The 18102-nt window shown below is 39.4% G+C and overlaps 1 protein-coding gene across 2 annotated transcripts; it reads right to left on the reverse strand.

The window, feature by feature from the left end:
- Window positions 1-327: 327 nt before the first annotated feature.
- On the reverse strand, window positions 328-17866 carry rabep1 (rabaptin, RAB GTPase binding effector protein 1). 2 transcript variants are annotated; one of them, XM_043239961.1, is made up of 19 exons: window positions 17710-17866; window positions 15510-15638; window positions 14304-14507; window positions 13180-13340; window positions 12931-13050; window positions 12352-12487; window positions 10919-11097; window positions 10187-10297; window positions 8911-9369; window positions 7422-7526; window positions 7199-7315; window positions 6627-6725; window positions 6027-6167; window positions 5602-5791; window positions 5048-5059; window positions 3890-3945; window positions 3658-3756; window positions 3283-3399; window positions 328-2412 (listed from the first exon to the last, which is right to left on the reverse strand). In XM_043239961.1, the coding sequence occupies exons 1-19, from the start codon at window positions 17753-17755 to the stop codon at window positions 2311-2313; spliced, it is 2583 nt and encodes an 860-aa protein (XP_043095896.1). In that variant the 5' UTR covers window positions 17756-17866; the 3' UTR covers window positions 328-2310. The 2 variants fall into 2 exon arrangements, with proteins under 2 accessions (XP_043095896.1, XP_043095897.1); XM_043239962.1 differs by lacking the exon at window positions 5048-5059.
- Between the last annotated feature and the right edge of the window lie 236 nt (window positions 17867-18102).

Here is an 18102-nt window from a genome sequence, read left to right on the forward strand (position 1 = left end):
TCTCCCTCTTTTCCTTCCCTCATCTAATCACAAGGCAGAATGTGACGAGGAAAAAGATCATGTCAAGAACTGAAGCTTGGATGTTTACTCAAGTGAAAGAGAAGGAATGTCCCGGGTTCAATAGATGATGAGCTGAATGGTATCTCTTGTTTATTGCAAAAGTTAAAGGGACAGTTCACCCCAAAAATAAAATGACCAAATACTCCCCCTCATGTCTTTCCAAACCTGTAAGACCTGTAATTTTATTTTGCATTGATGTATAACCACAGGTCTCACGCATTTATGTGACCATAGGGATGCGAAAGGCCGAATGAAACGACCGCTGACTTCAAATCCAATTTTTTGTTTTATTATATAGATATATACAGGGATATGTACACAGTACAGTATATAAATCTGCAAGGGCTTCTGCATTTGCAACACGGCATGCAAAGGAACAGAAATATAACCGCTAACGTGAAAGTATCTGAACTATCACTTCACAAACCCAGTAGAAATGACTGCCATGAATTATAAATTATACTCAAAAGTCTTTTTAAAACATTTGTCGTTAAAAACGGTAGTCTCTTGCCGCACGTCAGTTATTAGAGTTCATATATTATCTGCTAATGAAAAATGTAGTTCCGACGTGAATCGCTTCTGTCGCTCTCGTGAAACACGAAGACATTGAAGTGGCCGTTACTCGAGGTGCTTATGAACAATAAAACCCACAACACACGTGGTCTTAATATGATGATGCGCATATTCACAGAGGAGAGCCTGCTCATGGACTATAGTAGCGTTGTTTGAGTTCTGTGTGCTCATCAGATGTAGTTGATAGTGCTCGGTTTTTCTCAGGAAACGCAGTTCATTGTGTTTATCGACGTGAAAAGCCACACATTTCAATACGTGGAATATTTAGTCTGAATTCTAACTGTCCTCTCTCTTACAAAATCAGCAGACAATGCTTAACATGCAGGTAGAGGTCTTTCTAAATTTCAGCCAATTCTCATTTTCAAGCCACAGGAGCTTTTAATCAAGACTAAGTTAACTCAATAAAAATAGATATATATATTTTTACTTTATTTTTAAAAGACCGTGCCAGAAAGCACATGCCGCTTCAGGTCTTCCGGTCTCTAAAAAAATAATATAGACTAACGAAAATAAATCACGCACTTGTTTCCTGTAGTTGAGTTACATTGTATCCATTATTTTTAAAGTAAACGTGAGCCATCAGCCCTTTCTATGTTTTCATCTTCTCTTTGTAAATTTAAAGTTAACATGATCAGCTTTGGTTCTGCCAATCCCAAACGAGATTCTGTTTAAGCCACACCCAGAGCAGAATTAAACAGATTATTATACCCTTTAACAAGGTACTGATAACTGAAAACCATAAGAATAGTGTGCTTTCATTAAATACACAAACAGCAGAATGATGGATAAAATGCTTTCTAAAACGGTCGGTGTAAATGCTGTTGCCGTATACTCCACACCAATCAAGTGAATATCAAGACCAGACCGGACGTTCACTGTAAAAATCATCAGATGTGTTTGCAATATCCTTCAAAAAAAAAAGAAAACACACTTACACGCAGAACAATATGCAGAAACAGCAGTCGGTTCGAACAAAAGTAGCAGTAACTTCAAGCAAAAGGTCACCAATTTTGATAAATTGCCAGGAAGTGTAGAAGAAAACCAAAAAGTGGAGAACTTGAAGGGTCTAAGAAGACGAATGTTGATGAAAAGCGACGCAGCTAGTAATTACATCCCAGTGAAATGATTGGCGGACGAGGAGAAACACAGTGTCGCTTGTGAAAACGTAGGAGGCGGGTCAAAAAGGGAATCACAGTCTTGTGTATTAACTTAACTAACGCAATATACACAAATAATCTGTATACAAGTATGTACAAAACACTTCGGAAGTGTCCGTTTCCTTCATAGGTCACCGCTGCTAGCTTAGCAGATGGAAAGACGAGGAAGGAAGAGAAGGGAACTTTTGGGAATGGGACAGTCATGTCAGTTGATCCTCACGGACCCATTCGTTTCCTGAACTGAAAGAGAAACAAAAGCAGCGTTTGTTGAAAGATTTGCAGAAATCCGGTTTTGGAGACTGCATCAGAAGGGACAAAACCTTCAGTCAAACTGAGACGGAGTCTTTGCATGCGCTTGAGAACGTTTGTATGAACTGGATAGCAGTAGTAGAAGTCAGTAGTGTTCACTCAGGTCGTCCTCACTCGGTTTGGTTTGTCTTGATGGAGTCAGGCCGTAGATCTGGGGTACAGGTGGAGGGTGTGTTTATGTGCACAGTGGAGTCATACAGAGGAAGTGACATCATGTCTCAGGAAGCTGGCTGATGTCTGTAAGGTTGGTGTCGTTGAGGATAGCACGGATCCTCTCTAATGAGTCCGCTTGCCGGATGCGCTCCAGTTGCACCTGTGGAGAGAACAAGGACTAAATTTACAATTCTTTCAGAGAGAGAGAGAGAGAGAGAGAGAGAGAGAGAGAGAGAGAGAGAGAGAGAGAGAGAGAGAGAGAGAGAGAGAGAGAGAGAGAGAGAGAGAGAGAGAGAGAGAGAGAGAGAGAGAGAGAGAGAGAGAGAGACAGAGAGAGAGAGAGAGAGAGAGAGAGAGAGAGAGAGAGAGAGAGAGAGAGAGAGAGAGAGAGAGAGAGAGAGAGAGAGAGAGAGAGAGAGAGAGAGAGAGAGAGAGAGAGAGAGAGAGAGAGAGAGAGAGAGAGAGAGAGAGAGAGAGAGAGAGAGAGAGAGAGAGAGAGAGAGAGAGAGAGAGAGAGAGAGAGAGAGAGAGAGAGAGAGAGAGAGAGAGAGAGAGAGAGAGAGAGAGAGAGAGAGAGAGAGAGAGAGAGAGAGAGAGAGAGAGAGAGAGAGAGAGAGAGAGAGAGAGAGAGAGAGAGAGAGAGAGAGAGAGAGAGAGAGAGAGAGAGAGAGAGAGAGAGAGAGAGAGAGAGAGAGAGAGAGAGAGAGAGAGAGAGAGAGAGAGAGAGAGAGAGAGAGAGAGAGAGAGAGAGAGAGAGAGAGAGAGAGAGAGAGAGAGAGAGAGAGAGAGAGAGAGAGAGAGAGAGAGAGAGAGAGAGAGAGAGAGAGAGAGAGAGAGAGAGAGAGAGAGAGAGAGAGAGAGAGAGAGAGAGAGAGAGAGAGAGAGAGAGAGAGAGAGAGAGAGAGAGAGAGAGAGAGAGAGAGAGAGAGAGAGAGAGAGAGAGAGAGAGAGAGAGAGAGAGAGAGAGAGAGAAAGAGGCTGTGTCTTGCCTCAAGCAGTCCTTGATGTTCTTCTAGTAAAAGGTGTTTACCTGAAGGGTTTGGGACAGCTTGACGAAATCTCTCTGGACCTGCTCGCTGACATCCAGCTCTGTCTGAAGTCTCTGTGCCTTGTCTTTCTCTTCAAACACCTGAGTCTCCAAAGCACTCTACAACACACACACAATTTTTTATTAGCTTATATTAATTAAAACAAGCGTGCATTTTTTAGTATGAAATAAATCAAATACTACAGTTTACGTGGACATTTTTCTGAGAATTCTGCTTATCTTATCAAATGATCCATCACATGCACAGCAAGCACTGAGTAAACTATGAACTTCGCAATAGCTTTTTTATGAGAAACATAACTCAAAGATCAGCAAAGGTCTGAAAGCAGAACACGGTGATCACATGAGGGTTCTGACCTTGCTGCCGAGGGCATCTTTTAACTGTTCCTCCAGACTGTTCTTCAGGCCTTGGACGCTCTCCAGCATCTGTCTCTTCTCTGCCAAGCTGCTCTCCAGCTGTTGTGAAAATCAACAGAATGGTCAGCAAGTACAGACGACAACAAAACACTACTACTACATTATTGAGAAAAAGGTTTTGTGACATTCAAGCCAATAAAACCCAACAGTGTGCCTTGAACTTCTGCCCTACCTGTTCCTTTTCAGTCTTCACTCTTTCCAGTTCTGTTTTCAAGCTGGAAAAAGACGCTATATGTTGGAAGATAAAAAAAAAAAAAAAAAAAAAAAAAGGAGCAAAAACAAAAAGCAAAGTCAAAATGCTGTAGCTGTGTTTTGCATTGCAAGTTCTTCTATGACAAGAGCATAAGAACAAGGCAAGCCTTCTCCTCTGTAACAAGAAGAATCATTCGCTTAAACATCCGTGTGTTAGTGCTGCTGACTGAGCCAGAATGCAAATTGAATAACTGTGACTGGACAATGAATTCAACATGACTGAAAAATTACAAGTAAAGAGTTGTGGATGTGTTTTATGAAGGTTCTCCTAGAGCTTGGACTACTCTATCTGCACTGTGCCACTTAAACAATCTTACAAGCAGTATTAAGTGCTGGGGACTAACTAAGAGATATGTAGCTGATATTTCATTATTCAGTATCATAAGCATATATATTATGATACATTTATACATTTTTTGTGCAAGATAGGTACTGCTAAAAGTTATGAAACTGAAAAAATACATAATTTTTGTCATAGTAACTGTTTCTGTTCGGTTTGGGGTGAGTGATTTTTTTTAAATAAAAATGTATATAATTAAAATAAATGACTACTTTATTCATACTTAAGGATGCATTCAATTGATATTTATATATATATTTTTTACTGTATTTTTAATCCAATAAATGTAGTCTTTGTGAGCATAAGAGACTTTTTTCAAATATTTCCTTTCTTTCACTCTAATGTAATCGGCTACAAAAGTAATTTGGGGATAATTTAATTGCTTTAAATCCTAAGCTTGGCAACGGTTACAATTTCTACAGCACTTACACATTTTCAAATGCACAGAGAAAAGTGTGGGGTGACATTTCTATCACGATCACGTGATTCACTTATGTAGGAGCATGACTATATCCCAAGTTGAATTTCTCTGAGCCGAACCCAACATCAAGTGGTATATAGTATTAGTGTAAGTGTAGTACACAGCTAAATGAAGTAGTACGCAGTGATGTGGATGTGAGAGCAGGTTCTGTACACACAGTGCTAATGGGGGTGTTTAGGGTGTGTTAGGATGGCATCGGTGGTGCCACTACAGACAGACACGACCTAGACAAACAAACAGTCAGGCAGGATTCATACCTTCCAGGATGTCTGAACACAAGTCACCAATGCAGAGAGAAGTGAAGGAGAAAAAGACAGTATTGAAATGCAAATAGGTAGGAGTTTTCACAAGACCTTCAATAATGCGTTTCATCAGCATTGGATTTGGATCAGAAGTTGGATTCGGTTACATTTTCCCAAACCATTAATGCAGGGGTCACCAAAATGACCTTTTTTTTTTTTAAATGGCAACTTGATAAACTCCTTTATCAAGCGGACAAACATTTAGCATCATACAATGTTATTTTAGAAATATATTGAACTGAAAAGGCAATGAATCAGTTGCTTAATATGAATTATATAATATGATATAAAAGTTAGATAAACTATGTAATTGAATTTTTTTTAAATGAACTGTGTAGTTCACACTGCAGTTCCTGAAATTTTGATCTAGAGGCCCCGTGCTCTTTACAGCTCAGCTCCAAGGGTTAAGTGAGTTTGATCAGAGTTGCAGTGATTTGAGCAACCTGATGGCTTCCAACTATTAGCTTTCCTTGATTACCCAACTGAAGCGACATCCGCAGTCCACTCACCGATCTCTTCTTTACAGCCCTCAATCTCCAGCTGTAGAGTGTCCTCCAGATTCTCTTTGAGACACTGCTCTGCCTGAATCTGCTCCTTCAAGAACAGAATTTCAGCCTTTAGCTTCTCCTCCAAATGCTCTGCTGCTGTGCGTGCAGAAACAATGTCCTCCCTGTACTGAAGCACCAGCTTCTGAAGCTCCTAGGTGGCAAAATTATATTAAAAAAAAAAACAAACAGTTCAGATTGATACAACTTCACAACTGTAAATTTCCACAACATTTAGGTGAGTATGGGATACGTATTTACGCATTTACGTAAACTTCTGACAAAGATGTGGGACCAATTAAACAGGGTGTGTTGAAATGTTAAAGCTGATTGAAGAACTCAACAGAATGTGCGTTTATACAGTAGGTGTAACGTATACGCTCTAGTACCTGTACAGTGGTGGGCATGTGAAAGTCCTCTTGCTGCTGCAGCGTCATGTGAAGTCTGTGTTTACCCTGAAGACTCTCATTATCTCTCTGCAGTCTGTTAAGCTCTTCAGTCACCTGCTCTCTGGACTGTAGCAGCACAGCCTGAACACACACACACACACCACTTAGCCTAAACCCACTGAAAACCACAAATGGTTTTCTAAAGTATACATCCAAGTAAAGTGGAAAACGATCCATTATAAAAAAAGGGTTTTTAAAGAAATCGCCCAATAAAAATATCAGTGACACTGAGAGATTCACCGTGCATTCCTCAGGTAATGACAAACTGACAGAAACCTTTCAAGGATGATTCATTCTGGGGATCATGTCACAACAGAATCAAGTTTATCACCTTAATAGAGCAACTTCAGATTTGAAACAGATGTGCAAATATACCGAATGCCAAAAATTGCTTTTATGCATTGGTGCAAATCACAAGATCAAAATAGGACATTATTCATGAAATATTGTACGCTAAAAAAATTAAAGGTGCTTTCACTGAAAGTCATCAGGCAAAGCAAGTGAACGTTGTCTTTTAGGAGTGAGTGTATTTGGTCTTACCATCTGTTCCTGGGTGTTCCTCTTGGCCTGGCTGAAGGTCTGTTGGAGAGCGCTTATGAGAGATTCAGACTCCTGAACTTTCTGCTTCAACTCGGAGATCTGCGCACCAGACAAAGAAAATCACTCAAGTCATTTATTTTGGATGAACAGTAACATTCAGAGCGGTCCACACATTCTTCACATTTGTGATAAAAACTGAATATGCTGTGTCTGTATTCGAATCCCTGGTGAGTTGCCTACCCACACATAATTTTTTAGTTAACAAAAACTTTTTTAAACAGCTGCCTTGTAAGGTCTTTAGTCTCACATGATCCTGCAGAAATCATTCTAATAAGCTAAATGGTTGCTAATAAGACATTTCTACTTGTTACATATACATTTGAATTAATTTGTACCTTAAAATAAAGTGTGACCCAAAAATTTAACTTGTGGATATATATATATATATATATATATATATATATATATATATATATATATATATATATATATATATATGCTCCAATTAGCATGTGAACCCAAGCAGGTTTAACCTGTCAACAGATTTGTTTTTTTAAAACCACTGGCAGTACCTTGGCAGTAGTTTCCTCATTGGCCTGTTTGACAGAGTCCTCTAACTCTTGCCTCTCATTCATCGTCCGCTCCAGTTGATCGTTGGCCTGCCGTAACATGGCCTGAAGCTTTTTAACCTAAAGGCAAAATGAAGTTCACTGTATAACAATTACTACAGACTGTCGTTTCGAATCATTCCTTCATGTGTTTTGTACATGGTATAAGTCGCATAAAAAAACAAACCTGATCCCGTGTCTCGGCCTCTTGTCCCTGAATGACCTGCAGCTGTTTTTCATAATTAGAGCACATATCACATCGCCGCCCCAACTTCCTTCCAGCGTTCTTCAACTGGGGTGAAACCACACCAAAAACAAACACAAGAAGAATTATGAAAGCATATTTAAGATATCATAATGTTGTCATATGACCGTGGTACATTATGTGCTTAAACAAGCCGTGTCTGGCTATCAAACAGAGATATGATTAAAAGTCATGAAGTTTTGATTAAAATCATGCATCAAAAAGCGAATAGAAAGTGCACTGCATTGTGGGATATGGTTCCCTGTATGACCTAAAAAAAAAATCTGTTTTTGCAGTGAAAGATATCACTCAGTAATGATACTCAAAACTTCATTTTGAAATGGACATTAGTGGAAACAATGGCACCTTATAGTTCAGTGAGTCAAATTTTGAATCAGTCACCCGACCGATTTAGTGATTCAGTGAGCGCATCATTACACCGATTCGAACTTCTGAGCTTAAAAGTCATTTGTTCATGAAATTGGACAATGCTTGCACTGTAGGCTTTTAAATGGCTATATAAAAGCGTATGTGGTAGATCATACATTACAAAAGCCATACTGCACACAGTATAATTACCATGATGTAGTACAAATATTTGCAAGCAAAATGATATGGCATTCCACCTACAAAACTTTTAGATCACAACATACACTCACTAGCCACTCTCTTAGATGATACAACAGTTCAGCTGCTTGTTTATGCAATTATCAACCCATCACAAGGCAGCGATTAGGCACATAGACATGGTCAAGATGATCTGCTGAAGTTTAAACTGGAAGAAAGGTGATTTAAATGACTTTTTGTTGCCAGATGGGTTGGACTGACACAACCATCTCTAGCATTTACAGAGAATTGTGTGAAAAAGAGAAAATTTCTAATGGGGATCCGTTCTGTGGGTGAAAAATTACTTATTGATGCCAGTAGTCAGAGGAGAATGGTAGGGGTCAGAATTAGGCCTAAATGGCACAAAAGCATGGGTCCATCCTCCCTTGTATCAACGACTGACGGTTGTGTAATGATGTGTAAATCATTGAAGACCATTTCCATTCCTTTATGGCCACAACGTAACCATCTTGTTATGGCTACTTCTAACAGGATAACATGCCAAGTCACAAAGCATCAAATCATCTCAAGCTGGTTTCTTGAACATGACGATGAGTTTGCTAAACTCAAATGGCCTCCACCATTCACTAGATCTAAATTTAAAAGAGCATCTTTTGACCATTTATTAGTGACCATATTCTACTCCCTAATCCTACCCAATACCTAAACTTAAACAACTACCTCACTATTATCAAGCAATAAAATCGATTGAGGTATAAACATAGCTAATGGTTTGTTAATAGCAATAAACTGTAAGAGAATGTCACTCACAAAAAAATTGTGACTGAAATAAACAAACACCCCCTAAAAACATATGCTATCTGACCTCTTGCTGCAGCAGATTCCACTCGCTCTCGCTGACCAGTCGGTAGCCAGACGGAGGCAGGTAAGCCGTATCAGCTGTATGAGAGATGCTGGACAGGAGCGATGCGGTCTCCTCCTGCTCTGGGGTCATGGCCTTAATGGCCTTCTCCTGGTCCTTGGTGAGGAGAAAGTGTCCTGGCTGGAGGGATGATATGGAGGAGGTGTCCATGCTGTCAAAGCCCCCACAGTCTGCCCCCACTAGAGGACCAAAGTCTGACTCGTCCAGCTGGCTGGCGGACTTGGCTTTGTTGTTGTGTCCGCCGAGCCCGTGAGGCTGTAGGGCCCCTCCTGAAGAACCCAGGCTGTCGGTGGACTGCACCCTCCGAAGCCCATCCTTGTAAGGGTCTGAGCCATCCGGGCGGCCTGGGGTGTCTGCGTCCAGAGAGTGTAAAGAGCTGTGGATGCTCTGGCTGAGGTGGGACTGAGATCAAAATAAGGAGAGAGAAAAAAAAAAAAGGAAGGAAGATTAAGCTTTAAAGCAACATTACAGTCAACATTCTATTTACAACCAAAAATGATTATCAGTTATTTGTATAACACTATACAAACAATATTTTAGCACAGCACTATCATTTCTGTCCCGTCACAAAAATGTGTAACATGGAATGGTGTGAAATTTGGCAAATTATGAATGAATTGATAAAATTTGGGATGTTGGGGCTACTGGTGTAAAAGTATGTTAATGTATGTATGTATGTATGCTTCTTTTTTCTACTTACCTTACTTAACACACACTTAATACATATACATATACACACACACACACACACACACACACATAAACATTTATACTTAAAATGAGCAGCCTTTTTCTTGTTGGCTTGACATAAGTGTGTGTATTGCCAGATTTAGCTCTGCTGACTAAAGAGTGTCAGTGTATTAAATGTGAAATGTCACAGTTTTGCACTGGGCTTTGAAATGGCTTCTGAAATAATTTACACAGCGCATTTCTTTATTTCGGTCATGCATGTACATCTGCGGACCACTTATGTGCACCTACATAAAATATTAAATTCATCTTTTTTGAGGGAGTTTTTTTGCCCCCTCATGCTTTAATTTTAAGAATGAACCTCAGTTGTGAAGCACTTTGTTTACCAAAAACTAAATACTGTTGTAAATATTTCGTTATAAAGATTATTTAATTTCTAATTGGTCAATGTTGTTTGATTGCAACCATTTTTGATAATGGTTCGTATTAAATCATAAATCCAGACATTATTTTCTTTTTATAAAAATACCTCTTCTATGGAGAGTCCGAGCAGAGAGTCCTCCACTGCTTCTGCATGCTCTGTCCCATCATCCTCACTGGCCTCTTTAGCCTGGCTCAATCTTTCCTTCTCATCCTCTTCCTGACAAAATAGTCAAATAATTACATAAATTTACAGTAAGTCAAGATCTCATAGTACTCAGTAGATGCACAATATACACGAGCAAATTTAGAAGCATGTAAATATGAATCTCGTATGACAGCTTATATTTTCATTACTGATATTTCTTGAAAGAACTGTTGTAGATCTCACTTTGATTTAGTTCCCCCAAACAGAGTTCCTAGACCTAAATTTATTCGTAGTTCCTGCGGTGCTAACATGGCAAAAGCTGGTATTTCCTCCAATAGTTCTCGGAACTATGAAACGGTTCCTCTAGTGCACAACTGTTCTAATGCTTCTAGACATATTCTACATGTTGTAAGCAAAATGTTCACGGGCAATAAATACAGAAAAACTAAACGTATTTCAAAAATTGGTTTCCGTCGAGTCATGCTGAGCAGCTCCAAACACAGTGAAGTATCTTTGGTCTAAACTCCTGCTCCACATTGTTGTGTGAAGCACCTTTGTTTTTAGTAAGAAAAACCACATCTGGTGAGGACAAAGCACAACCAACCAGATGTTTTATACCTTCTAAACAGCTTCAATTGAGAATTTCTTTTAGAACTCATTCAGTGTTTCGAGCTGATTAAACAACAGACGTACCTGGTCCCTCTTTTTCATCTCCTCCACCTGCCTCAACTGCTCAGAGGACAGAACGCTCTCGATGCGCTGCATGTCTCGCATCAGCAGCCGCTGTGACTCCAGGAACTGATCGTTGGCACGTTGCCAAGTGTGTTTCAGCTGATTGTGCTGTTGCCGCTCCAACTCCAGCAGGTGAACCACTGGAAGATAAACCACTCTTCAAACTGGACGCCGATCAACTAAAATCAACCGACTATGTACAGGAAACGGGGTATAGCGGCTCCACAGTAAGGGAATGTCACTCACATTCTCAAATTAGAGTGAATGTGAAAAATGATCCACACATGTGAGTGACATTTGATCATAACGTATGGCGATGTGAAACACCATCAGCGCAAACTAATGCAACTAATCTTAAACCAAATTTAAAATGTGGATTAAGTTTATTATACTATATCATATTATCAAGTAAGCAAAAAAGCGTGCAAAAATTTGCAAGCGTGTTCACACAGGATGCATGTGTTCTCTTTTGTGAGCAACAGACACCATGAATGCTGGGTTTTAAAGACAGGGTCAAGTTAAAAATAGTTTCTCTCTTATTAACGTGCTTTTAACATTGCGTTTTGTTTCTGGATGTAAAACACATACCCTGTACACGCTTCCTGATATGACATTAAGGTATAGTGTAGAACAAACAATAATGCTTGCCAACCATTTTTTTTTCAATTAAGCATTATGAGTTAAGCGTTATACAGTATCTGTTCACAATTTTTGGATTAGTAAGATTAATGTTTAAAAAAAAAAAAAAAAAAAAAAAAAAAAAAAAAAAGGCAAAAAAGGAGAACTGCAATATGATTTTTTTAAATTACATTATAATATTTTAAATATAATATTTTAAAAAGTACTTTTCTATTTGAATACATTTTAACATGTAATTTAAAATAACATTTCCTGAAAACTGAATTTTCAGACCTACGTGTCACATGATCCTTCAGAGAGAATACTAATTTGCTTATTTAATGCTCAAGAAGTGTTATTATTATTATTATTATTATTATTATTATTATTATTATTATTATGCTGCTTCATAGGATTTAACAAATGTTTACAGAATTCTTTTGGCACTTATTAGCACTAACTTAAATATAAATTTTATGTTGCATCCTTGCTAAACAAGTAGCAACTTAATTATATTATTAAACAAGACTTAACCCAAAGTTACTGTAAATTATAAAAAAAGACGAAAATAAAGGACCATTAAAATAAAACATTTTTCCTGTTACATATGAATTGTGTCTTATAATTGGACATATATTATAATGTGCAGTTAACGTAAGAAAAAACAAATAAAACTGTACCAAAACAAAATAAAGAAATTAAATACAAAACTAAAAAAAAAAATTTAAATGAACTACTTCTTAGAAATGTTTGCATAAAAATATTTTGTCACATACCTTCATGTAGTTCTTTGCGAAGTTTCTCTGCATCTTCTTGAAGGACAGATTTCTGGGTGTTCAGGACGGCAACATACATCTCCAAATCTGTACGGCATGATTTCTCAGCCTCCAGGACGTGATTGAGCTCCTTCACCTGGGATTTAACCAAGCACAAGTTTAAACTTTGTTTTCCATGATCACAAGCGCCTATACACAGAGGCCTTCAAACAACCCTGACCCTTCAGAGTCACTTAAAATTAACATTTTATGTAAATAAACTGCCAGACTCATCTACAACCTTTCAACTTTACAGCTAAAATGGCTGCTGGATCACTGACTTCAATCAAGTTTTACAAGACTCAACTGATTTATGACTCATTCTTTAGGCCAAACCGTTATCACAGTCATAATCGTAACTATCGACTGTAATGTTGCACACAGTCACCGTTCAGTCGCTTGGCCAGGTGTGAATTTGTCTACTCAAGGGGTCATAACCACAAGAAAGGAAGTAAATGACAAAGAAATGAGTCACATCTAATAATATATTTGAACAAAACAGTCTGGCTCTCAGTTCCGCTTTTTAGATGCACGTCTAACCTTCGCCGCCTCGAGTTCCTTAACTCGATCTTGTGAGCTTGAAAGTTTGGCCTTCAGCGCCGAGATCTCACTCTCCATGGGCATCACCACCGAGCGTAGCTTCTCTGCGTCCTCCTGAGCCTAGACGAATACAAACCCAAGCCCGCTCAACACACCAGTACTAACACGGTTTGAGTCACAGCTCAAAGAAAACGGCTCTTTCGTATCTTTTTCACAGCTCAGGGAAGTAAAAGGCTAGTCAAATCTGACCTTCTTCATCTCATTCTCTAAGTTCTCCTCCTCCTGTCCCTCGGAGAGGCGGCGCCGGAGCTCGGCCACCTCTCGCTCCATCCCCTCGCGGTACTGTGCCCACTGAGCGCGCTCCTGCTCCAGCTTCTGCTGGAACTGCAGCTTCACTTCCCGCTCCGCATCTGAACACGCACGTCGGGATAAGGATTTATACATCAAAACGGGAAGCCTCGGCTACGCATTTTTCGTTCACGGCAGAGATCAAAAGTAGAAATCTTGCTAATCCTTCCTTGTCCAAACAGGGTTTATTTATGACGCTTACGATTTTAACAAGGCTTGCGCTGAATGTGAACTAGAAGACGCACTGCAGATTTCGGTCTCCACATATCATGTATCCTCTGAGTGTTCATTTATTAAATATACTAAATAATATTACAGTTATTGCTGTCATGATTCATGACGTACTGTGTATATTTATTATGCATATAAATAGCTTGCAATAATGCATGTGTACATTTAAAAAGTTGTTTATAGACATTTATGTATAGTATAAAATATAAGAATAAATGTATATATACACACACACAATTATTTTCAAAAGATATTATATGTGTGTGTATTTATGATCACAAAGGCTGCATTTATCTGATCAAATATACAAAAAATAAAAAACAATTGGAAATATTGTCCTGAAACTAACTAAGTTAAGGCACTAACCACAAAAAAAAAAAAAAACCTGACAGATAAAAAATAATTACGACAATTTACTAGGAATTTAAAAACAATGATTAAAATAATCATTAAAAATATAATACTAAACACTAGGAACAGATTTTATTTCATATAATAAAGAATTAAATAATAATAAAAGTAATAAGAATAAAAAATATTTCTTTATAAAAAATAAAAAAAAAACAGCAAAAATGGTGCCATTTAGAAAGACTTTTAAAAAAAAATTAAATGTCATTAAAGTTGCTATCTTTTATTTGTTGCTATTTCACTTTTCAGTGACAGTTCAGTCACCTTCGGGATTGTGATGAATGATACAGTTACCGTTTCAAACAGAAATAGAACAATAAATAAAAAGCGGTTCTGTGTATCGGTTACCAGACACTTTAGCATGAAAATAATCAGTATCTTCTTACCTTTCATAATAGCCTGCAGTGACGCCACCTCCTCCTGCCACTGCTGCTTGACCTGGTCGATGGCTTCCTGCTTCGTGCTCTCAGAGACGGTGGCCACCGCTTTGATGGTCTCCATCTCCGCCTTAGCCTCCTCCAGCTGCTTCTGCACGCTGCTCAGCTCTGCCTGGGCCTTCTCCAGTACAGCAGCCTGCCTCTTCAGCTCCTCTGAGACATTTACAGGAGAAGAATACAGCTTTTAAAGCGACAGCTTCGGTTCCGTCAGGCCACCAGCGTTTGTTTCACTATTACAGCGTGTCCCCAGCACGACGTTTCTTTAACTCTGACTAATAAACGAACTCCATTCACACCCATATTCACGTATCAAGTGTAAACAGAGCCCACTGTTCAGATCCCCGCAAGCATTGTTAGAAAAGTTTGGAAATGTATCTGGCTTAGTGGTTTCACCCTGCCCCAGGACAGACTCGCTGTGAAATAAAGATCTATGACGACTTTTTGTACCACGTATGCATCCAGGTACAATATGTATTGGATGCATTACTATTGAAAGGGTGAGAACTCAATTACACCTGCGCAATAAAACCTATATCAAGAACAAATTAAGAAAAAACTAGGGGCTTTCAGACTGCGTAGTTCTGGGTACTTCGTTCTGAAACTAGCCAGCAGGGTAGTTCCTAGAGAACTCATTTCTCCCTCAGGACGTTTTCCTGGTTGCAATCTTAACTCTGAAGCAGCCGACATTGCGCGACATTAACAAACATGTTTTGTTGCGTGCCGTGGGTTATGTGATAACGGAGAAAGAAAGTGAACGCACAATTCATGTGATTGCAAAAGCAAAGCGTTGGGCTAAGAGACTAAATTCTTCACGACAACTTGCATCGAAGCTGAGAAGAAAGAAACACCACTGCTGTTTTCCATGTCCTTGGAGTAAATGTGTTTACATGCCTTTTTTAGCCGGGTAGGTGGTGTTTGCGCATGCATTTCGGCCAATCAGCATACACTTACGTCACTGATAGTTCCTAGAACTGTTTTGGGACCCAATTTTGGGAGCTAATTTAATTCCTTCAAACGGAGTTCCTGGAACTAAATCCATTTCTAGTTCCTGCGGTGCGAACACGCCAAAATACGGGTAGCTCCACAATTCGTTGGGGTACTATGGAAAGGTTCCCATGGTGCAAAAGGCCCTACTGGCCCGTCAGCATATATTACCTTCTTTAGACAGATAGAGCTCCTTAAACTTGGCCCGCTTCTGGTTGAACTCCATCTCTAACTGTTGTTTGAGCTTCAGGAAGTCAGTTCGATCCTGCTCCTGCTCGGCCGCACGCTGCTGCAGAACCCCTGCCGGAGCAATAAAACATCCATCAGTGCCACACGGTCACAAAAACCTGGCTTAGAAAGTAAAATACGCTTTAATAATGCATGACCCTTGACGGAGCATTTCCAATGTTGAGAGACTAAGATTACATTGCATGCTTGGCTAAATAATAAACGTTCTACTGTGCAAGTGGTACTGATTTTGTTTTTTTGTTTTTTGTCATTTTTGAAGATACAATACTGTTCTTGTGGCCAACGTGATTTTTTTTTTTAATCATGTCATTAACATATTATTACAATTTACAACAGTTGTTTTCAATTGGAATAATATTGGAAAATAACATTTTTGAATGCTGTAAAGTAAAATTTTACATTTGTAATAATGTGCTATCTGGGCCTTTACAAACACCTTTGATTTCTTTTTAAGTGTTACAAAGACAACTATTACGACACTTTACACCTTACAAGTCCACTGTTTTGAAAAAGAATAATAACAAATCATATTAAAATAAAATTAATACTTAGAAACATCTCCGATGATAGAAATGCATGATATTTCTCTTTATACTGCACTGATGGATTGAATCAGAGCCACAGATGATGAATAAAGCTTCAGCTTGATTAATAGCCATTCAGCCAGCTGGCAGATTTATTTAAAGAACATCAGCCTACAAAAAAACAAAACGCTTTCTTCAATGAGGATCCTTAGCAGTATTTAGACAAGTACAGACTTGCCACGTCCAAGTCAGTGCAGTCACATAGGTCAGTCAACCCCTAATACGTCGTGATAGATCATACATCTCTACTGCTGGTTTTTACTTTAATTAAGCCTAAATACAAGTTTCTACAAATGCACTGAAGTGCAGCAAAGGACGAGCGTAAAGGGCGACTACACCCAAAGCAGCTACGGCCTTCAGGGATGACAGATGGCTATGCTATGAACTTAACCTACAACAAAAATGTAGCTCAACGGGACTGAAGCAGCACGTGCGTAGCCTTCAAAATTAAAAATAATTGTTTCCATAAAATGTCATTTGAGTCGCACCTTATGTATAATAATAAAGGACTAGCCTACTTTACACAGGCACACACACACACTCACTATCAGGCCATCCAAAATGCAGATGAATCAGACTTTATGACATATGTGAAGTGTCATAACTTCTTCACCAATGGATCCTCTGCAGCGAATGGATGAAAATGAGAAAATGAGAGTCTAAACAGCTGTTAAAAACATCCCGATGAGCCACAAGAAACCTACAAGACCCCCGTGCAACGACGAAAGCCTAGTTATCGATTGCAAAAGCGAAAACAGTCCAAAGCAGTTCTACACAAATGTAGTGGATGGAATTTAGTGTGAGCTGACTTTTTCATTGTTATAACGGCTCATGGATTAGTATGCATTTCGTCCAGAAGCAACTGCATAGTCTTAACTGTAACAACAGATTTTTGTTGGATTACTTGCTGATTAAAAACATCACAATAACGCATAATACCTCTCATTCTGACGGCAGCCGTTCACTGCAGAGGATCCAAAGGTGAGCAAGTGATGTAACGCTGCATTTGTTCAGATGAGGAAACAAACTTATCTCCTGGCCAGATGGTTAATTATTTTAGGTGAACTATTTTTTTTAGTAAACAGGCCCCGGGTGATGCGTTATCTACACAGAAAACCACGAAGGCGCATGCGAACCATCACCTGAACGACATCACGACCAAGAACGTTTAAGCACGATAAACGGTCACTTGAAAAACAAACCCCTGTCTGTCCACATACTCTTAAAACAGCCCAGCTGTCATCTGCTGATCACACTGTGTGCAACATCACCGTGCTGAGCGCACAATAAACACGCTTTAGTGAGCGTGAACGCCAGCAAACCCACGGCCCCGTGCAAGCAGCGTTCACTCGGAAGCGTCGACGCATTTCAAGCATTAAAGCATCAAAAGCGTTTTAATAAACGGAGGAGTATCTGTCAGCCGGCTGACTGCTGCTGCTGCTGCTGCTTGCTAATCCGTGGACGAACAGGCCGCGGGCCTTCAGCGAACACAGCTACATCGACACGAGAAACGTCTCCTTGTGGGGAAAGATGCTTACCGTCTTGTTGAGACGGCCGGGTGGGTCCCGAGGCCTGCTCGGCCATGGTTTCCCGGGGCTGAGTTTAGAAAAGCGGCTCTCTGAAGGAAAGCGAGGAGCGCCCAGCAGAACAGGCTACTAGACACTGAGCAACGTCATTGTGGAAATAACACGCACTGCTCATGCGCGGACCGAGTGGGCGGGGCTTCACGAAACGGTAAATTCGTGTTTAATACACGTCACAGAAAAAGACTTTTGAATTACGCTTGAGTTATTTGTAGTTATCTATCATTTTATAAATGACGTTTTATAGATGTGTGTCGTTTATTATTCATTCGTTTGTTCATTTTAATAAATTTATAAATTAAGTAATACGCCACAAAAATAAATGGCAACACAATAATAATAACAACA

This window comes from Puntigrus tetrazona, chromosome 5 (assembly GCF_018831695.1).
Source record: "Puntigrus tetrazona isolate hp1 chromosome 5, ASM1883169v1, whole genome shotgun sequence".
NCBI lineage: Eukaryota > Metazoa > Chordata > Actinopteri > Cypriniformes > Cyprinidae > Puntigrus > Puntigrus tetrazona.